This window comes from Astatotilapia calliptera, chromosome 7 (genome assembly GCF_964374335.1).
Source record: "Astatotilapia calliptera chromosome 7, fAstCal68.1, whole genome shotgun sequence".
Classification (NCBI taxonomy): Eukaryota; Metazoa; Chordata; class Actinopteri; order Cichliformes; family Cichlidae; genus Astatotilapia; species Astatotilapia calliptera.
This window is the reverse complement of record NC_137428.1, coordinates 5,447,638-5,469,962: the sequence shown is the minus strand read 5'-3', so window position 1 is coordinate 5,469,962 and position 22,325 is coordinate 5,447,638. Positions and strand designations below refer to the sequence as shown.

The following is a 22,325-nucleotide window of genomic DNA, read 5'->3' as shown; positions in this document are numbered from 1 at the left end:
ATATTTGTCTTAGCAAGCAGTTAACAGGTGTACCCAACAAAGTGGCCAATGGGTAACTGTATGTTTGCCGTTTGGAACAACCTGCCTGAGGAACTCCACTTAGCGCTTCCTGAAAATCTGTTTCACTTCTTTGGTGGTGCTTTCTGCATGTGGTTCTACTTTTTCCCCCTCATGTTACCTCTTTTCTCTTAATTCTATTATTTAATTCATTATTGTTTGGAGTTCTATCTTTTCATTTCATTTTAACTTTTACCTTTTTAATACTGTTTTTGGAAAGCATTTTCTAACGCTGATTTTGATACGTGACATGCAAATAAACTCCTATTAGGTATTACAACAACTTCAGAGTCATGTTTTCAATCCTGGTGTTAGAGCTTAGTACAGCTTGACCAGTGGTTAAGCTACAGAAAGGGGCGGACACAGTAGATGTACTTACCCACTCAAAATGTCATCAAAGGAGACCACTAACATGTTCCACACATCCATTTATTCTCTTCCCCTCATCCAGTTATGGGTTGCAGTGCAGCTGGAGCCCATTCCAGTGGTCACAGGGTGAGAGGCAGCCAACCAGTCACAACTACAGCCAATTAAGAATCACCAATTATCATAACATGCAGGTCTTTGGACTATGGGAACAAGCTGGAGCACCCAGAGAGAATCACAGGGCCTTAGCTGGCCGGTAGATTCAAACCCAGACCTCCTCACTGTGTGGCGATGGTGTTAACCACCGCACCACCACGCTGCCCACTCAATTACTAATGTAGCTTAGTGATTCAACAGAGTAATAACTACTCGAAACTGCAGTGAAAGCTGTATGCACAACAATATAAAAAAATCTGCACTTGTTAAATATTTTAAGACAAAGTTTTTAGTTTAGATAAAGCACACAAGTATCCAATTTAAAGGTACATTTACACTCATCCAAGTTCCTCCATTACTAAACAGGTATAAAAAAAAACTCCCACAACAACAACATAAAACACATTTTAAAACATTAATGCTCACATGATCACAGATTGTTTTTGAGCTCGATCTCAAAATTTCTGACAGCTATGGTTTTATCATAAAATCCCTCTACTGTCCAAAATTAAAGTGGAATGCTGAACATTCATATGCCCTTAGGCATCAGGAACATTACGTTATCATCTTCACTCTTTAGATATCAGGAATGTTTTCACACAGAAAAAGAGACTCGAGTGCTTAAAGACTAAAGCCAGAGCCCGTCATAGTTCATCCTTCACGTCCGTTTCTTCTTTGTAGCTTTTACGCTCACATTTGCAGGCAGCAGTGTGGTCATCCAGCTGAGGCACCAGCTCCATGTCTGCGTGTTGTGTCGGCTGTCCCGTCTGTCGCTCTGAATACATGTGCAGCACTTTGTAGTAGTAACAGTACAGCCTGCTGGGCTGCAGCAGCTCTCTGGCTGCTGCCTGGCCCGCTCTGGCGATCTCTTGTGCTTCAGCGTCGTTCTCTTTAGCCCATCTGATCTTCTCCAGAAGGTCCGACAGGTTTCTCTTCACAGGAATGTAATGTGTTCCTGCCTTCAGGTGGCTGTAGAAATGTTCATAGTACTGAGAGTCCTGTTTCAGAACCAGACTGTTCCCGAGCATCAGGTAAGGAAACCGGTACGCTGCCACTGTTCCATCAATGTTCACCTGATATTTGTACTGCAAGATGAAGACAAGGTGGCACGAGTTGCATACACACGTTATGGATGTATTAAATCTATTCATAAAGACGAGGCATCAAGGAGCTAAACTAAATCATTGTAGTGAAGTGAGTAACGTATGGATGTATATATTTATAATTATATTTATTAAAGAGAAGACTATTTTACGCTTCCTTACCTTAAAGAAGTCAAAGAATCCAACAAGTGATGCTTTGCCAACGTGTTTCTCCTGGTCTCTAAAGAAGAACCACGCAGTGATGCCGGCATCAAGGAGCTCTGGGTTTTTTTTGGACAGTGATACAAGCTGAAGACGCTCCTCTCGACTGTCCCGACCCCGGAAAAACGCCCGCTCAGTTTTATTCACCCACGGAGGCCCTGATGGAAGTATATATTACTGAGTGGGAAGAATTGTCTACATTTACATACAAATTCACAGATCATAACCATATTTCTCCTAAAGGTGTTGACTGCTTCTCATCTATCCATCTATCTGACCTGCTTTCCACAGATTCCCTTAACCACACTTCCAATTTCTCATGCCACCACACCTCCTTCATTTTGCCTTTCTCTGTCCTCCCTCCGAGTCTGTTCCCGGACCTGCTAATTCAAAGACCAAGCGGCACCTCATATGTGCGATCAGTCGGGTTTAACCAAACTCCCTTAGCCTGTCGACACATCCCAAGTTCAAAGAAGACAAAAGGAAGAGTGGCTGTGGGAAGAGTCAACCCCCTCCCTTTCAACTCCCATAAATCTTTTAATCATCACACTGACAGGAAGTGTTTTTTCCCCTTCCATCTCCCTTGATATGCCAGTCCTTCTCTTTCTTCTTTTGTCTCCAACATCTCCCGTGCTCTCTCTCCTCGCCTCTCCTCTAAGCCGTCTTACCAAATAGCCAATCCTTCTTTTTCTCTCCCTCTCCATTTGACAGCACTCTCCCTCCATCCCACCCACCCCCTCGTTGTCTGCCTACCGTGGAGGCTTTAATGAGTACACTGGCAAGGTCTGTAAATTATTCAATAACTGGGAGAAGAATCTCTGATTCCTCCCCTCCCCCCTTGTTATTCTAAAAATAGATTTCCTTATGTTGGGAGTGACTCTGAGCTATTAGAAATTAAGACGCTCATTGTTGTCTCCTGGTGGGGTGGAGATTTGACACCGTATTTTGAAATAATAGTTAAGCTGTGATTTCATTACTTTAGATTTATCATTGGCTATGAAACTGTGAAATCAGGTTAAAACAAATTCCGCTGTTTTCATTGAAAACAGCGGAATTTGAATGAAAACAGCGGAATTTGAATGAAAACAGCGGAATTTGAATGAAAACAGCGGAATTTGAATGAAAACAGCGGAATTTGAATGAAAACAGCGGAATTTGAATGAAAACAGCGGAATTTGAATGAAAACAGCGGAATTTGAATGAAAACAGCGATAGATAGATAGATAGATAGATAGATAGATAGATAGATAGATAGATAGATAGATAGATAGATAGATAGATAGATAGATAGATAGATAGATAGATAGATAGATAGATAGATAGATAGATAGATAGATAGATAGATAGATAGATAGATAGATAGATAGATAGATAGATAGATAGATAGATAGATAGATAGATAGATAGATAGATAGATAGATAGATAGATAGATAGATATATATATATATATATATATATATATATATATATATAGATATATATATATATATATATATATATATATATATATATATATATATATATATATATATATATATATATATATATATATATATATATATATATATATATATATATATATATATATATATATATATATATATATATATATATATATATATATATATATATATATATATATATATATATATATATATATATATATATATATATATATATATATATATATATATATATATATATATATATATATATATATATATATATATATATATATATATATATATATATATATATATATATATATATATATATATATATATATATATATATATATATATATATATATATATATATATATATATATATATATATATATATATATATATATATATATATATATATATATATATATATATATATATATATATATATATATATATATATATATATATATATATATATATATATATATATATATATATATATATATATATAGATAGATAGATAGATAGATAGATAGATAGATAGATAGATAGATAGATAGATAGATAGATAGATAGATAGATAGATAGATAGATAGATAGATAGATAGATAGATAGATAGATAGATAGATAGATAGATAGATAGATAGATAGATAGATAGATAGATAGATACATTCATTCATTCATTCATTCATTCATTCATTCATTCATTCATTCATTCATTCATTCATTCATTCAGTCAGGGTCCTAAGGCTAGACCCCCTATGCTAAGCAAGCATGAGCGAGACAGATAAATATGAAGGCATGCCGGCTCGGACGTCGCCCAGATCAACAAGGTCCGCGTCAGGTGTTGAGGAACCAGGGCACCCTGACGAAAAGTGGGCTACTGGAACAAGAAGGCATCGGTGGGCAAGACACAAAAACAGGGCGTTGTTGGAATGCTACTACGCAAGTAACCCCGGCGGAAGGGGCTACATGAATAGGATGCGGGACCTATGGATTCTTCGATATCCAACATCCACAATGACGGCGAAACAACTAGTAGCTCAGTGTTCCAACATTCGAAAGAAGAGACTGCTCTCACAGCTAGAGATTGACGAGGTACAACACAAATGCTATGGCAAGGAGGAGTCAGGACGCCAGGTCAGGGGGGAGATATCATCACCCCCACCCGAGATTGGGTACATAGCCCCAAGTGCTATAGGAGAAGGATCGTTGAGTGCGAGAGGAACTGACCTGAAAAATAGGATCATGGCCAAGCTTGAAACCTGTATCCCCCATAGTCGGTTACCAAGATTACGTGAAGTACCCTCAGAAGGTCTGCTAGATGATGTTAATGCAGCACTATGGGCAATACCTACAACCACGATTACCGACAGCAAGCTGATCTACAATATGGCATCAGTGATCAGTGAGATGCTTGGCTACAAGTTGAACAGCGACAAGGGGCAGTACCCTCCATGGAGAAGGAGGCTAGAGGGCAAGATCAAAGTAGCACGGAGGGAGGTTAGCCAACTAACGGAGTTGCAGAAAGGTGCGACAAAGAAGGTGCATAAGAAATACAGCAAGCTGTCCATACCTGAGGCCTTGGAAACTGCCAAGCAAAGACTCACAGCCTTGGCCAGCCGCTTGAGGAGGTACACCAGAGAGATAGAAGGCAGGAGAATAAACCAGCTGTTCTCCACAGAACCAGCAAAGGTGTACTCTCAGTGGCAAGGGAACAATAAGAGAACAGCACCACCAAGGCTGGAGACGGAGCAATACTGGAAGAGCATATGGGAGAAGGACGCAACCCATAACGGCAATGCTCAGTGGCTAGTGGATCTGAGGGCTGACCACAGCGACCTCCCTGAACAGGGTCCAGTAACCATCACAGTGGCAGATATCCAAGAAAGGGTCTCCAGTATGAAGAGTTGGACAGCACCAGGGCCCGACATGGTTCACGCCTACTGGCTAAAGAAGCTGACTGCACTCCACGAGCGTCTGGCAGCACAAATGAAGCAGCTGCTAGTTAACAAGAGACACCCGGAATGGCTAACCGAAGGTCGGACGGTCCTGATCCCCAAGGACCCCAAGAAGGGACCGGTCCCCTCCAACTACCGACCAATAACCTGCCTCAGTACTACATGGAAGCTCCTGTCAGGCATCATATCGGCTAAGATGAACAGGCACATGGGTCAATACATGAGCGGGACACAGAAAGGAATTGGCAAGAATACCAGAGGCGCAAAACACCAGCTACTGGTAGACAGAACAGTCAGCCAAGACTGCAAGACCAGACTGACCAACCTGTGCACTGCCTGGATTGATTACAAGAAGGCCTATGACTCAATGCCCCACAGCTGGATACTGGAATGCTTAGAATTGTACAAGATCAATGGGACCCTAAGAGCCTTCATCAGGAACTCAATGGGGATGTGGCGTACAACACTAGAGGCCAACTCCAAGCCCATAGCACAAGTCACCATCAAGTGCGGGATCTACCAAGGAGATGCTCTGTCCCCACTGCTGTTCTGCATAGGCCTGAACCCCCTCAGTGAGATCATTAACAAGACTGGCTACGGATACCGACTACGGAACGGAGCAGTTGTCAGCCACCTCCTGTACATGGATGACATGAAGCTGTATGCCAAGAGTGAACGAGACATCGATTCACTGATCCACACTACCAGGCTATACAGCAATGACATTGGAATGTCATTCGGACTGGAGAAGTGTAGTCGGATGGTAACAAAGAGAGGGAAGGTAGTCAGAACTGAGGGGATTGAACTACCAGAAGGCAACATTGCAGACATAGAGGACAGTTACAAGTACCTGGGGATCCCGCAGGCGAATGGGAACCATGAAGAGGCCGCTAGAAAAGCTGCAACCACCAAGTACCTGCAGAGGGTCAGGCAAGTCCTGAGGAGTCAGCTGAATGGTAAGAACAAGATCCGGGCCATCAACACGTACGCCCTGCCCGTGATCAGGTACCCTGCTGGGGTAATAGGCTGGCCAAAGGAGGAGATAGAAGCCACTGACATAAAGACAAGAAAGCTCCTTACCATGCATGGAGGGTTTCACCCCAAGTCCAGCACCCTGAGGCTGTACGCTAAGCGGAAGGAAGGGGGCCGGGGACTGGTGAGTGTCAGCACCACAGTCCAGGATGAGACAACGAACATCCAAGAATACATTGGGAAGATGGCCCCAACTGACCGAGTGCTCAATGAATACCTCAGGCAGCAGAAACCCAAGAAAGAGGAGGGAGACGAGGAACCATCATGGAAGAACAGGCCCCTGCACGGTATGTACCACCGGCAGATAGAGGAGGTGGCTGTTATCCAGAAATCCTACCAGTGGCTGGACAAAGCTGGACTGAAAGACAGCACAGAGGCACTAATCATGGCAGCACAAGAACAAGCTCTGAGCACAAGATCCATAGAGGCTGGGGTCTATCACACCAGGCAAGACCCCAGGTGCAGGCTGTGTAAAGATGCCCCAGAGACAATCCAGCACATAACAGCAGGGTGCAAGATGCTAGCAGGCAAGGCATACATGGAACGCCATAACCAAGTGGCCGGCATAGTGTACAGGAACATCTGTGCCGAGTATAACCTGGAAGTCCCGAGGTCAAAATGGGAGATGCCCCCAAGGGTGGTGGAGAATGACCGAGCTAAGATCCTGTGGGACTTCCAGATACAGACGGACAAAATGGTGGTGGCTAACCAACCGGACATAGTGGTGGTAGACAAACAGAAGAAGACGGCCGTAGTGATCGATGTAGCGGTTCCGAATGACAGCAATATCAGGAAGAAGGAACACGAGAAGCTGGAGAAATACCAAGGGCTCAGAGAAGAGCTCGAGAGGATGTGGAGGGTGAAGGTAACGGTGGTCCCCGTGGTAATCGGAGCACTAGGTGCGGTGACTCCCAAGCTAGGCGAGTGGCTCCAGCAGATCCTGGGAATAACATCGGAGATCTCTGTCCAGAAGAGCGCAGTCCTGGGAACAGCTAAGATACTGCGCAGGACCCTCAAGCTCCCAGGCCTCTGGTAGAGGACCCGAGCTTGAAGGATAAACTGCCTGCAGGGGCGTGCTGGGTGTTTTTTTTATATATATATATATATATATATATATATATATATATATATATATATATATATATATATATATATATATATATATATATATATATATATATATATATATATATATATATATATATATATATATATATATATATATATATATATATATATATATATACACACACTCAGATTTCCTGAAAGTTACATCTGAGTCAATATATGTATGAAATCCATTAAAAAAACCACTTCCTTGTCATTTCTATCTTTAAAATGTTAACAAACAACAGCAGAATGTGTAATTTAGAAAAAACAGTGACTTTAGATGAAAACTGCTTCTGACTCCAAAAATCTAACATGTCGGCCGACATTGGGAATGTTGTGCGCAGAAAGAAGTGCCATCTTATATCTATCATTCATCACATGGACAAACGTATTGGCTCACACCTCTTAATCTTTGAATTCATCTGTTTTCAGTCCCACTGCAACAGGCTTATGATATTTTTACAAACAAGTGTTGCAAACTCAAAAACTCCACAGTCCCAAACCGCCTCTGGAATCAACATCAAAACAGAAAGTGTGCTCTGGGAGGTTGATGACATGGCTCAGCAGCTCCTGTAGGTGTAATGTGTAGGTTTTGTTCATATAGTGTATAGAGCAGGGGTAGGCAACTCCAGGCCTCAAGTGCCAAGTGTCCTGCAGGTTTTAGACGTGTCCTTGATCCAATACTGCAGATTCAAATTGCTAAAAGACCTCCTCAACATGTCTTGAAGTTCTCCAAAGTCCTGGTAATGACTTTTGATTCAGCTGTGTTGACTCAGGGTGATATCTAAAACCTGAAGGACACCTGCACTCGAGGTCTGCAGTTGCCTTCCCCTGGTATAGAGTCTATGGACTGTGGTGCCCTCTGGTGGACAGTTACAAAAACAAACCAAAGGAGAAACTGCCTTCATAACGTGACATCACCCTCATAGATGGATTCTTTGGTTGGGATCTTTTGGATCTTCGTTAAACTAGCTGCAGCTAAACATACAGCTTCTACAACAAGTTCAACCTCTATACTGCCTGAAGAAGAACAGCCCACTAAGTTGGATTATGTAGTTCAGGAAACCTTGCACACTGTAGATTTTTTAAAAAAGGTAGTGCTTTATGGCTCTTGAGAACATTTTGGGAAAATACAGCAGAGGCAGCACTTTCTTTCTTTTTTATTTTATTTTTGCTGAACGCTGGCAAGTTCAAAGCAATAAAAGGTCTTAAACTGCTGCACAGTATTAAAAGCAATAAATCAATAAAAAGTACACCTCTGTGTAGAAGTACATCCCAACATAATTTACTCCTGCCAGTTGCAGTTTAAGTGCAATTTCCTTCAAACTCAGATACTCAATAAGAAGTTTTAACAACTTGTAGCACAGACAGAAATATACGAATGATGATAACATAAACTGAGGGCTGTTTTGCTCAGGAGTATCAAAGTTACCTGTATTCCCTTGGACAGATAGGAGGTCATTAGTGACCCCTCTCAGTGTCTCCAGGGTGGAGTGTGTGACCTCATAGGTAGGGAGGACGATATCCCGTGTGTCTGTGGAGCCACACCACGATAAGATCGGAACAGCAGCCGACGTCTTTGTCTCTAGCGGCCAGTCACCCACATTGATGTAAAACTCCACATCAGGCACCCTCACCTGCAACAGAACATCGCTGTGTGACTGTAAAGACTTTATATATATATATATATGCAACAGCACAGCATGGAAAAAACAGCAGAACAACTCTACCTTCCTCGTCAATGATAGCAAAATTTCATCAGAGAACATCTTGAAGTCGGTGTATTTTCCCAGCGTGCGCCGGTACACGTGGTTGTTGATGATGGCGTAGTGAATGAGCCCTCCTCTGTTGGAGAATCTGTGAGGCACTTCCTGCCTGAGATGCTGCAGGTCGATGGTGGGAAAAGACTTAAAGTCAGCTAGAATCTGTCGGTCATCGGCAGGACACTGCATGACGCTCTGCCAGACGGAGGCATCGGGCTCAGGACAGTCACAGTATTCATGATGCACTGGACCTGAGCATGGGAATGAGCCATCAGGGTTAGATACACGTATAAATGCAATGTGGAAGATGAGGAGTCACTGTCAACTTACTGAAAAAAACAAACCCCAAAATATCTGGAACAGTCGATGAAGTCAGTCAATGTTGATAAATCCCAAAAAACACAAGTTACTGGATGTAAAGCTGTGTTAAATCTAGCGTATGTATGTGCACTCACCCCCAAATGTGACTACAAAGCAGCACAAAGACAACACTTCTTTATGCCAATGCTATAGTTAGTGTTCTTCTGCTCTATACATATGAGCTGGCTGTAATGAGGAGGTGGAGCAGGTTATCTAAGGTTGGTGGTGAAACATCTGGTTACTTGAGTCTGCATGTCAAAGTATAATTGGGCAACATACCAAACCCAAAGCTGCTCTCCAGCGTGTTCATCGCAGTGTGAGTGTTAAATAAAAAGCACTTACGTGTAGAGAAAAGTAATTGCATGAACCAGTCTATGTAACATTTACTGCATTCTTTTTAAAATAATTTTAATAGCTCTGACAGTCACTCTGCTCTTAAGTCTTTACTCCTTCCTGTGCTTCAGTAAACATCAGTCTTCCAGTAGTACAACATGAAGTGGACAGTGTGACTCGTGATGGAAGAGTTTAAGTATAAATGCTGCAGTTCTAGGATGAGTATTTTGAGGTCCCTTTCATATCTATCTTCATCATTCATTGTGTGGGTTACCCATGGAGTGGTGAGACTTTAGTTTGTGGCCACTCTTGGGTCTGTTATCAATCCTGACTTTATTTTTTGTGCAAAACACTGGCATCATAATTAAGAGCAATGCACTCTGGAGATAAACTTTGCATGTAAAAGCAATTCGTCATTTTTATCCCGATTTCTCACCATTAAATTGATTTTTCACCTTCGTATAAAGGGTCTGAGGACAGAAGGTGATGCAACAGGTTTTCTGACTAACCTTGGATGGTGTAGGGTGAGCTAGCCACAGCAGCATCTCTGTAAGAGACCTGGATCTTCAGACCCTTGTGAGCAGTGCTGTAGAGCCGATACCTCAACAGGAAGGAGCCGTCTCCTCTGTCCAGAGGTGGAGGGACGTGGATACGGAGGTACTCATTCTTATCCAGTGAGCCGATCTTCACTTTAAACGTGTCTTTTCCTGAGCACCACATTCAAAAAGCATTTCAATGAACAGTTTGAGTGCTAACGCAAGTAACAGTTATGCATATTCGGCCGCTCGTGCACGTTTTCGTTAACATTAGCCCCCCAAAAACTTTAAACGTAGCTTGCTAGCCACCGGGTTGTAATAACAAAAGAATGCTGCAAAAACAGTTTAAGGTTAGCTTAAAAATACTGCAACAGGACTTTAGTGAGCTAATAATGTCGCGTTGGTGGTCATTTACCTGGAGACAGAGTCAGGTTTTCTCCTTTTGAATTCACTGCCTGAATAAAGAAGTAGCGGACTGGTAACACGGTGTCCGGGTTTAGCCCCGGACCCCATATCAGACACCTCTCTGGACTGATTCCTTCAGAGTCACAAACCGGGAAGCTTGTACTTTGAAATACTAGTAAAATTACAAATCGGCTAATTAAACCACTCGGAAACGGCTCGACTACATCTACGTTCCGGTAACACGCCATACTCCAGCAGCTGGCACCAAGTAAACGTGTACAGTCACTAAATTTTAAGTGAAAAGTTTTGATAGAAACTCCTACTCCGACATATTGGTGAAGACAACACGCCCACTGGTGATGGCCAGTGACGCCTTCACGGGAAGTTGGAAATTTTGGGGGTATACATATTGTGAACGCCCCCTACAGACTTAAATACTCCACATTACTGATAAAAAAAAAGATCTTAACACTAATTAACCACTCCTTTGTTGTTGTTCTTGTTTTTTAACCAACTTTGCAAAATACTGCAGATAACAGCACCAGGATTAGTTATTGTCAGGGGTAAAGGAAGTCTTCAGATTTACTACATCAGAAACTTATATTATTGCATCTCATTTACAGGTAAAAGTTCAAGTTCTACTTGAGCAAAAGTACACAAGTACCGTCAGGCCAATATATGTGGCTGACCTGTGCTGCGTTCATTTCACAAATCCCTTTACTGTTGTAGCTGGTGGGGTACTGTTATTTATTTATTTATTTATTTATTTGTATTGTTATTGTGTAGCAGCGCAGCTCTGTTTGCATAATATAAACAGTGAAGGTGAAAGCTGAACGCTAACCTTTTTCCACTCCATATGTTTTTTTTGTTTTTTGTTTTTAATTTTACCAGTATGTCTCAAATTTTATTCCAATGGGAAAGTGCAACCATCCATTGTATCAGGAACAGAAATGGAGAAGAATACAGTACAAGTAGTGTAAGCAGAGCACTTGTCTTATTTTACATCAGGTGTGGTTGCTTCAGTGTGCTTTAAGCTTTGTTCTTTGTTTTAAATGTTAACTTTGTGAGGCAGGATGTTGAATCCATCAATCATGGAAGGAATGAAAAACAGGATGGACAAAAAGTGAAATAAAGGACTCCCATTTTGTGGTTAAGTTAGTTTCCAACTTTTGCTTCATGCCTTCATCTAAAACTTAATTTAGTTTATCTGGCTCCTCTTAAAGAGGATGTGTCAGGGAACTGTTTCCAATAACATTAACCTTTGGTACAGGAAAAACACATCCCCTTTTCACTGTACTAGTGTCAATAAATTCAAGCCAAGTAGAGTAACATATTTTTGCTTATTAAGAAGCTTGTAGTGCTAATTTCAAGATTGTACAATTCAAACTTTTAGTACAAAGCAGCGTCTTTAAAATAATACACACAATATTTAAATAAGTACAACCACCGTGATAAATATTAAATATTGTAGTGGTTAAAATGTAAGATGACACGCTTCTGCACAGGCCAGGTATCTATGTGTGTGATTGCATTAGCTGTTTTAGTGCTTCTCAGAATAAAAGGGTGTTTTCAGTCTTTTCAAAATTTGCCAGCTGTGCACAAGCGTGTCTGGGAAAACATGTAAAAACACTCAAGTGGTAATAAAAAGGTGCAAGTACAAAGGTTTGCATATTTAAAAAAAGAGCCGAGTCTGAGGCCTCAGGAGAAGAGCAGTTTCTGGAGCCCTGAGGATGTTATCAAAGCTAGAAGTTCAGAGTGGACAGCCACATCTACGCTGAAAATCACTTTCCTCTATTCCTCTAAGCTTTCAACAACTTACTCTGGTTTTTGTGCTACTACTACACCTGACATTCATTGCTCCTACAAATGTACTCTAAAACTCGAAAGAGACATTCAAAAACACATCTAAAGCTGCCACTTCTATCCATTCTAGCTCTGCACATCTCCTCAGGCCAAATGTAGAATGTGGAGAAGCTGGCAACCAGAGAAAGGCGAGCGCAGCTCCTCTGGCAGTACTGTGTAATGTACTATAGGTGTAGCGGACTGGAGAGAATTGTATGAGTGGTTGTGTGTGAGGGTGGGTGGGGTTTGCAACATCATGCATTGGCCAGTTCCTCAGCTTCATCTCTGTTTTCATTGATCTCAGCCAGCGTCCTGACGAAGCGGGTCCACTCATCCGCTTTGGGAACACAGATTTGCTCGCCAACATCATAGACCTGAACCTGTCCCTCTGAGTCCCCAGTGGCAATCTCCTTTCCAGTGTGAGACCATCTGACACGGTTCAGTGCCGGAGCCCCATCCACATACACACTAGCAGTTGGAACTTCGGTATCATTGTTGAGGTTCCACAAGTCCAGACGTCCAGCTAAGTCCACACAAGCAAACAGGGCAGGGTGTTTTGGAGACCACATCACATCGTAGACGTAGTCACAACTGTCCTCAAAAGAGTATAGTGGACGGGTACTCTTAGTGCTCCAGAGTTTGACGGTTTGACAGAATTTTATAGTAAATTCTTTGATCTTGAATTGAACAAATTCCAATTTCTGTATAATACACACTATTGATTCCTTATTTTCAGTATCTCTGATTATATGTCTAATTTTATCACGATATTCATCCCTATTTAAAAGGCTGGCATTGAATTCCCAATATTAATATCCCCTGCTACTAAGTTTCTTCCTTGTTGGTTTTGGCTTTAGAGATTTTAGATTGTGAGGTACACCAAAAAATGGCATCGCTCACCAACCAATAATCAATTCCTGACCTGCTTTCTCCATTAGGTTTAAACCACGAATATTTCTTAAGTCCAGGATTCATACATCTCCAAATGTCTGTGAAATTATTATCACAAGCAAAGTTCTCAATAATGTTATTCTGCTGCCTCCTTCCTAAGCGAGGCGCCCATCTGTCCATCCATTCATCTGGTGTCACGTTCCCATCGCCTCCAACGACAATATAATCTGTGGGGTACATAACTTTAACTCTGAAATCACATTTGTTAAATTTTCCAATAGACTTTTATTTTGACCCTGATTATTTATGTCCATAAAGCCTTGTGACAATAAGGAATAAACCTTCGCATTTCAACACTACAGTTAACCAGTGGCCCTCTCTGTCAGCTTTGTAAGTTATAATTTACCCTGGGAATTTATTAAAACAAATCGCCACACCTCCAGATGGATTAGATCCATGGCTGAAAAGAATCTGGTCTCCCCACCGATTAGTCCAAAATGTAACATCAGCATCTACAGAGTGAGTGTCTTGTAGAAATAAAGAGTGACATTTTTGCCCCTTGCAAAATAAAAGTGCATTTTTTCTTAACAAGGTCCTTCAAACCCTGAATGTTTAATGAACTAAATATAATTTGTGAGTGAACCATAACAAGTAAAGAAAAAATGAAATGGAAAAAAATAAAGAGGTATGAGTTTAACCCATAACTCTTGTCACCCACTCAGTGACTAGTAACCTCTCATTTTCAGCTGAGCTCTGTTGTCCCATTAATAATAATCCACCGTATAACAGTCTGAGCCTTTCATTTAGCGTCGCCAATCCTCTGTCCTTCAATGTATCCACGAGGACCTCGGAAAAAGGTCAGTCTTGCTTGCTTGTTCAATTTGAGGCCACATCTGCTTCCTCTCTTCCAAATCCTCCCGCGGCAGTACCTCAGCAAAGTGAACAGACAGCCGAACCGACTCCTTCAGATCGTAGTTGTCTTTGGTCAGCTGCTCATATCTTCTCTTTAACCTTCTGTCTACATTCTTTCACCTCCTCCAAGTTGAACTGAACAGCTTTCGATAGGATGGCTAGCCTTTTTAAAAAGTATAAAAAATATACAAACCAAAGATATAGTTGTAAAGAGCAGAAATATTCTAAAATTTGAAAAAACATACGAAGGCAAGAAGAATAATAAAGAGAAAGAATAAAGAGAAACAGGAAAGTGTGGATGCCTACAACATTCACTCAATAAACAAAATAACAGGGTTATGAATCATGCATCGTGTGGCAACAAAATAGAAAATGTAAATAATTGTCAGGTCTGTCATTAAACAATTTCAGTTATGAATCAGTTCATTCAACAGTTTTTGCATATTTGATTGGATATGTGAAAAATGCATGGATGGATGGTTTCCTGTTCAATCTATTGGAAGAAAATAATCAGATTTTAAAAAACTTATATGGTAAATACATTTGCAATAAATTTTTTAAAAAGTGATGTGAATAAACTGTGAATACATTTTAATTTTCACATTTCTAACAAAAGCAGACGTTTGTATATTGCTTCAGCTGCATGTTATGTTCTGCACTTTTTCTGTTCACCTTTGCTCACTGATTAGCACTTGAGCAATTAAGTGGTAATGTGAAGAATAACAAAAACACTAATGCAGCATGATGTATACACAAAATCAACACTTGTTTTTCGTCTTTATTTTGCATCTTTTACACGTGGTAGTGTCACTGATATCAAAACTCACACATAACCTGAATGAAATACAGAAAATTACAAACAGGTCATTTAAATGACAGTCGTTTGTGATTTTGAATGGAAGGAACATCTGCAGCGACTGCTAAACGACGAGATACTAGTATGTAAAGATGTTTTCCGTTCTGTGTCCCAGCTTTTCCAGATTTGGCAGACAGGCATTCTGGATCATAGGCGCAGGGCCGCAGAGGACGATGAGGACATCGTTGGATGCAGCGGGGAGGTGGTCCTTGATCATGTCATAGGTCACAAATCCTGAGCTGTAGCTCCAGTCTGGAGAATAAGATCAAGAACCACAAAGCTGAATTTTCACCAGTATGTGCACAATTCGGGTCGTGTTTTTAGCACATGCTTACTGAAATGTGAAAGCGTTTCAGTCGTGCATGATGTCATAGGGTTTATTGTACCAAACAGCCACAAGAAAAAACAGTACAGCTGATCTATATATGGCTTATTCAACATAGAAGCGTGTCTTTTATTCTGCTTTTTACTCCTTCTCTAAACGCTGAATATTAAACACTTCTTCTTTCTCTCATTTTGAATCTGTCTCTGTCCTCAAGGCCTCAGAGGAAGGAAGGGAGGCCTTTTGGTGAAAGGCAGGCAGAACTAAAAGACAACCTCCATTAACAGATAAAACAGGAGACATTCAAAGAAAGATGACACTGTCTGCTGCGGTTTTTGGTGAGACGAAGATTTTAGTGTCAATGAAGCCATTTGCTGAAGATGCTTGTTCAACAACAGTCATCTCTCCATCAAAGGCCAGCAAATAATGGCACTGCTAATGAAGAGCTCTTCAAATAAATAATGATCAAGGGCTGATGTGTCCCCTTTCTGAGGGGAGCTAATGAAGACGTGACACGACAAAATAAAAGGTCTCCACAACAGAGATTATGTAACAATAATATGCTTGTTAATTCAAGCTGGCTTTAAGGATTATACGAGAGAAAACGGGAATGTTTTGCTAAGCTACTGTAACACCTCGTGGGAAGTATCTCCCTCCTCAGCCCGCAGGGATTTTCCTTCAGCTGAGGCGTCTTTGTTTGGTGTCAGCAGTGAAACCAAACGCCTGAGTATCAAGATTTATCCTGCTGCATGTAGCCTGGAGAGTCTCTAATACTCACATACAGGCCTGCCGTATATCCTGTGTGGTAAAATGATCAAATTAGTCACAGAAAATGTTTCTCAGCATCAACTTGAATGTAGTTACAAAGTTATAAAGCCACTGTAGGACTTAATTTGTATGTATGTTTGGATGCTGTCTGGCCAATATGTTTGGAAAGGTTACAAGTATCAGTTTGAAGTCACTATTGGTCATTTTTAACAATAAAGGTTTTCCTTAATGGATAATCTGAGTAAGGCTGTGGTCACAGCAATTTTATCATCTCTAAGCATTTTAAGCTTCATCTGGGGCTCCAAAAGGTTAGGGTTAAGGTCAGGGTCAGCTTGTTCATGCGACCTGCATCTCAGTCTGTTCTCTAAAACCTAAAAGAGGAATTATGGATTGGATCAACTGGTCCCTAAATGCAATTGACACCCCTTTCTCAACGAGAAGTTTGGGCTTGGGTGAGCCTGAGTGCTCCGGATCCAACGCCACCTCCAACGCTTACCTCCCCTCTGATGTGGACATCGGGTCAGTTGGAGGCGCAGTCGAAAGATTGCAGCGGTCCCAGATCAGATGTACACACTGGAACTCTTTCCCATGTTGCTTGTCTGTGTTTATTGTGCTATGGTGTGTTGATATCTTTGCATTCCTGTATTATCCTTTTGTGTTACACATTTCAATGTTTTTTTCCTCACTACCTGGCCTGACCTGTCTCCCCAATGTGATGTTTGTGTATTGTATGTACGGTCGGCAAGGTCTGTCATCTCGGTTGTGGGCAAAAGACCTGCGACTGACATCTCATCATCATCTTCTTCATTTGCTATTTCCTGATATCAGGCGTATTTTTAAAGCCAAGAAAATATTACTCATATCTGGTTTACTTCACAAGAAAAAGGGAAAAATACTAGTAATGATTTATCTTCATTCCCTGTTGGTTTTCTAAGACAACAAAGACATCTTCAGAGTAACATAAATAGAAATGAAATGAAAGACTAGGTGAAGATAAGAAGGACCATATTCACATATATTCATAAAACAAATGGTGAAACTCATTATGGATTTACAAACATCTTCCTTTTCTTTTTGCAGAACTTCTTCTGTACAACTCGTGCACTCACACATCACAGGTGAGTCACACAGGTGCACTGCTACATGGCAGTCACGAGTGAGGGAGTAAAAAAACAACACTGGCTGGGAATTTGCAACACAAAGGAAGTGTTGTCTCTGCAGACGGAGCAGCATGAGAATTTTGTCAGAGTTGTGCTTCTAGGCACCTGATGAACTGAAGCTGCCAACTTGACCCCATTCATATGCAGACTGATATCGACTTGACTCCATCTTGTGGCAACATTTATGGCAGGTTTTAGAGCCAGCGTTGGTAAGCGTGGGGGAAAACAATCCATACAGAATAATATTGGAATATTCTGTGTGGTGATTATGATATTTGCAATATATTACTTGAACTGTCTCAACTGAAAAACATTCAGTATTTGAACACACCCAGCTTTTCCCTTCTACCTGAGAGCTCATGGTTAATGGTTCAGTCACACAAGGAAAAATAGGACAGCAGCCTCTTTGCAACTGAAAAATATCATCGGCTGCCTGCGTTTGTCGTACTGAATTATTTCACATTCTGTGAGCGATTGCAACTTGTGGTGACTAAATAGTTCCCCTTAAGGATGTTGCACATCCACAGCTGCTTTTGATTGCACAAGTTGCCTGATAGGAAGAAACATTTCTGCAAACAGTCGCCGTCTGACTTTGACTGCAATCATTTTCTCAGAGATTGTTGAAGGTTTGCAAATAGTTGATGTCTAGTTATAAATGCAGACAAATTACCAATAAGTTGTCATCAGTCTGAGTCTTTGTCAGTGAGCACAGATCAACAGGATTTGAATCTGGTTGTATTCTGGTTAATTTACTATAGCACGGTTAAAATTGAACTTCTATGAAATTGAACTTTCTGTCTATGCAGACTCCAACAGATATGTGATTTTTGCTGATTTATCACAGTTAGTTGCTGTATTATCAGAAACTCCGATTCAGGCTGATATTAGTCTGGCAACATTTATAGTCTGGCAGGTTTTAGCGACAGTGCTGGTATGCTTGATAATTGCATTTTGCAGCAAAAATAAATGGTAAAAGAAATAACTGTAGTGATATAGCTTTATCTTATTGAATATACTGTTTTATATATGCATTAAGTGTATTGTAATCGTGGAAGCATTTGTCTCAATGCTGCTTTTTTCCACATTCAGACTATGAATTAGTGCTTAAACTGAGCCTCCCACTCTATTCTGGAGTGAACATTACACAGAGTGAATTTTAGATCCATAGATGAAGACATTTCCTCTTACTCTGTGGAGGTTTGTCCAGTGTGAACCACAGCTGAAGTCTCTCAGGATGGTTCTTCTTCACCTCCTCCAGCTCCTCCCTCAGTAAGATGTCTTTCTCAGTCTAAGATAAAGTAAAACCCAGTAAAGCGGTTTGACCACAACACTTTCCCTTTATATGCAGTTATAGAATTCAACCGAGACAACGCAATATCCCGCACACAGCTGACCTGGTTGGCGAATATGAGAGAGCACTTGGTGTTGTCAGTGGAGTCTGATGAGATACTGCGAATTAACTGCAGCATAGGAGTGATACCTGGGAGGGTGAAAGACACTGGAGTTAGTCTCAGAGGTGAAATACAGACTTTTCTCATTTTTCCAGTGAACTGAATGTGTCAGCAGTGCAAAGCAAATATCAAAACTTTCTAAAAGTTAAAGCATGTCACAGATTTGAGGACCACACGAGCAGAACAGCTCTTTTCAAACGCTCTGTATTACATCCCAGTCGTCTAAAACACACTAAAATAATAACATGATGCAGTAAAGCACTTGAAAAGTGTGATTACACGCAGGCCTTAGAATCACTTTAAGGTAAATAACACTTCTGCAGATTTTTGTCCTCTGTGATGTTCCTCTGAATGAAGTGCGTGTATAGTTAAAGTTATTAGAGTGATCTGAAAATGGACCTGTTCCGCCAGCGATCATTCCCACGTGCTTAAACTTCCGAACCTTTGGCTCCGACTTCTTATCTGGTCTGATGGCAAACTGACCTGAGTGGATGACACAAAGTCTCAACCAAAGCAGATCACACAGCGCCTCCTGCTGGTGTCAGCAGGTTAATGTAGAAACTTCTTTTTTTGGTTCTTTTCATAAAAAACACCATCACCACACCATTGCCCTTATACACCAGGAGTCCATTGGGCCCTCTGAAGTCAATAGTGTCTCCAATGGTCATGCCGTCCAGGTACTGCGACATCTTCCCTCCATCAGGGAAAGACGGGTGGGTGTTCTTGTAGTAGACCTGGAGGAGTTTACAGAAGGACATCACATTTTTATTTTCACCTTCTTATGCAGTCTCATTTTCCACAACAGTGCAATAAAAATGACTTCCAGGCTCTCAAATGATCCACTCAGCCAGTAATAATCAAATGTCAAACTTTAGACATATTGTCTAATATTACTATTGATATGGCCTTTTTCTCTTACTGGAAAAGCTTCCCTATAATCCAGAAAACAGAAAAAGAGTATGTAAAACCAATATTCAAAATTTTATTTATGCTTTTGGAGAAAGCATCACGATCACAGTTATGTGACAAATGATAAAACCTGTGCGGTACAAAGCATCTCACAACATTGTGCTTCAGTTTTCTGTATGAATGATATTCTAGTGTTAGCTGTTAGCTTAGCACTCAGTAATTTTATATACATATAAAATTACTCCAGAACATCGACGTAACTTTGTGCTAGACATTGGGGAGGGTCAAGATCTCTGTCTAAATAAATAAATATGGGTAAATTCCCAGATGATTAAACATGCAACTGTTTTGTTGGTAATAACTGAAACGAGTAAAGAAAATCAACAGCCTATTTATGCAAGATAATTCACAATTTTATTGGGGGGGGGGGGGGGGGGTATATATTGGTTGGGTCTGATTATTGGAGGGGTCATAACCCCCCTAACCCCCCTGGAACTTACGCTCCTGCTCCAACAGGCTCAGTTTTTTTAAGGTATTATTGCTTCAGACTTGGTTGCCTATTAAAAACAAACTCATGGCCTTTCATCAGTTTCTAGGGCTTTGTACAAATGGCTTATAGTGTAATAAAAGTGATAAAAGTGTTTATTAAGCAATGACTGACTGTCCAACTGATAATCTCACTGATGATAGTAGCTCAGGATGCAATACAGACACTCAGATCTTTACCAAATTTCTTAATAATTGCTCTACAGATCAAATGTGAACATGTTAAGGTTAACCACCTTAACCACGAGGTCAACATATCCTTGGTGCTCATCACTGGAGACTGGAGTGTAGGCTCTAACCGCCAGAACGCCGTTCACCTTTGCTGACAAGTACACGTGCTGGCCTGCACAGTGGACAGAGACGGGGAAGAGAAGTGGCAGGTTTGGTGTAGTGTTGGGTTAAAGTGAAACAGGACGGTGGGGAAAATGTTGATACAGGAAATGAGGGCAGTTCTACGGCTGCAGCAAGGAATCGTGAGCATCACTGTCAAGTGCTAATACTTATCTATTCTAATCAAAGTCCAATAATTTTTTATTTTTGATGTTTAACCGGTGTAATCGGCAAGTGAGCTTGCCTTCTTGTTTTTTTTGTCTGGTTATACCGCAGCATAAGTATGAGGAAGTGCTAAAAGTGCTGAGTGCTCAGATAAGAAAATCTGCATGCTTGCTTTTTCTACTAGGATTTTATCAGAAGAGAGAAAGAAAAGAGCTGGTACAGTACCTACTGGCAGCCCAAGGATGTGACTTGCAGATGGAAGGCCAAACCGAAATTTCTTTGTGTCATGACTGATTTCCTGCACAAGGACACAGCCACAGTACCATAAAAAGAGAAAATACATATAATATTATCCTTCTGGGCTGGCTAAATAAATCTCCCATGGCTTCTGTTTGAAGCTTTATGTTTATGCAATACATTAACAGATATTTGTCCTATTATGTAACTGCATCTTAAGGGTATTTAAAACATAAAGACCGTTCCAGGCCTGCAAACCGGTGCACTGCACAAAAACAGAGCTGTTACAGCTAACTCAGTGAGAGCAGCAAATCTATCACTGCACCCCCAATAATACTTTCTTATGATGGGAATTTTTGATGAAAGAATGAGTCCTACATTGCCCACAATGCAACTCAACAGACCTTAATGTTTAAAATGTGGTGTGTGAAAGGATTTACACGGGCTCTTGGTACACTAAATCTGAACTGTTCTTTTTTAGGGTCTTTGAGTGAATTTCAAAGATTACTGAACAGAAATCTTGTGACTACAAATATGCAAATCTTGGTTTTTTTTGCAGTCATTTAAAAATGTACGTGCTTATTTATCATAAACATAGATGCAGGTCTAAACACACACTGGATTTTGTTAAGCCTGTAAGTTTGTATGCAGCCCACCTCTTTGCGTATAAGTGGGAGAGGATATTTCACTGTGGGATCTTGGAGAGTGACGGGCAGCTTCTTCGTCTTCTCACCTGAAGAACCTAGCAGGAAGTAGAAAACTGTTCCTACCAACACAAAGACAGCCACCAATCCAGGGATCACCTGCAGGACAAAGATCAAAGTGTGAACATGCTGCATTCAGCCGTTTGTAACACGCATAGCGACTTGCACAACAGTTAAGATAGAGAAACAGTTTACATTCAATAACTGAAAGGAGAAATAAAGCTCATTTTTTTCTCACCAAGGTCTCGTCCATGTTTAACGTGACAAATTAGTCAGTCAGAGCCTCCCTCTCCTCCCACAGACCAGAGTCCACACAGTTAAGGCAGTGACAGCCTTGCCGCATTCACTCTACACACAAATCTCAAAAGGGGCTTGGCTTCCCACTGAGGTGAAAGGTG

The 22,325-nt window shown here is 40.9% G+C and overlaps 2 protein-coding genes across 3 annotated transcripts; both read right to left on the bottom strand.

Moving 5' to 3' along the window:
• Positions 1-850: 850 nt before the first annotated feature.
• poglut3 (protein O-glucosyltransferase 3) lies at positions 851-11,221 on the bottom strand. The gene is made up of 6 exons (XM_080304084.1): positions 10,845-11,221; positions 10,403-10,600; positions 9,168-9,451; positions 8,870-9,074; positions 1,845-2,041; positions 851-1,664 (listed from the first exon to the last, which is right to left on the bottom strand). Exons 1-6 carry the CDS (start codon positions 11,080-11,082, stop codon positions 1,224-1,226), a joined length of 1,563 nt encoding a protein of 520 aa, XP_080160210.1. The 5' UTR covers positions 11,083-11,221; the 3' UTR covers positions 851-1,223.
• Positions 11,222-15,226: 4,005 nt separating this feature from the next.
• On the bottom strand, positions 15,227-22,309 carry cyb5r2 (cytochrome b5 reductase 2). 2 transcript variants are annotated; one of them, XM_026172658.2, is made up of 9 exons: positions 22,166-22,309; positions 21,880-22,026; positions 21,212-21,284; positions 20,728-20,834; positions 19,641-19,770; positions 19,436-19,519; positions 18,980-19,065; positions 18,774-18,873; positions 15,227-15,587 (listed from the first exon to the last, which is right to left on the bottom strand). In XM_026172658.2, exons 1-9 carry the CDS (start codon positions 22,178-22,180, stop codon positions 15,415-15,417), a joined length of 915 nt encoding a protein of 304 aa, XP_026028443.2. In that variant the 5' UTR covers positions 22,181-22,309; the 3' UTR covers positions 15,227-15,414. The 2 variants fall into 2 exon arrangements, with proteins under 2 accessions (XP_026028443.2, XP_026028442.2); XM_026172657.2 differs by lacking the exon at positions 22,166-22,309 and having other exon boundaries at positions 21,880-22,062.
• Between the last annotated feature and the right edge of the window lie 16 nt (positions 22,310-22,325).

Excerpts from the sequence above, each read along its gene's own strand:
- poglut3 (XM_080304084.1), bottom strand. The coding sequence starts at position 11,082 with ATGGCGTGTTACCGGAACGTAGATGTAGTCGAGCCGTTTCCGAGTGGT. Across the intron at positions 9,452-10,402 it reads CTCACCCTACACCATCCAAG|GTCCAGTGCATCATGAATAC; the intron begins GTTAGTCAGAAA and ends TCCCATGCTCAG. Across the intron at positions 9,075-9,167 it reads TGCTATCATTGACGAGGAAG|GTGAGGGTGCCTGATGTGGA; the intron begins GTAGAGTTGTTC and ends GTTCTGTTGCAG.
- cyb5r2 (XM_026172657.2), bottom strand. The coding sequence starts at position 22,062 with ATGCAGCATGTTCACACTTTGATCTTTGTCCTGCAGGTGATCCCTGGA. Across the intron at positions 18,874-18,979 it reads CTCTCATATTCGCCAACCAG|ACTGAGAAAGACATCTTACT; the intron begins GTCAGCTGTGTG and ends ACTTTATCTTAG. Across the intron at positions 15,588-18,773 it reads ACTGGACAAACCTCCACAGA|ACTGGAGCTACAGCTCAGGA; the intron begins GTAAGAGGAAAT and ends CTTATTCTCCAG.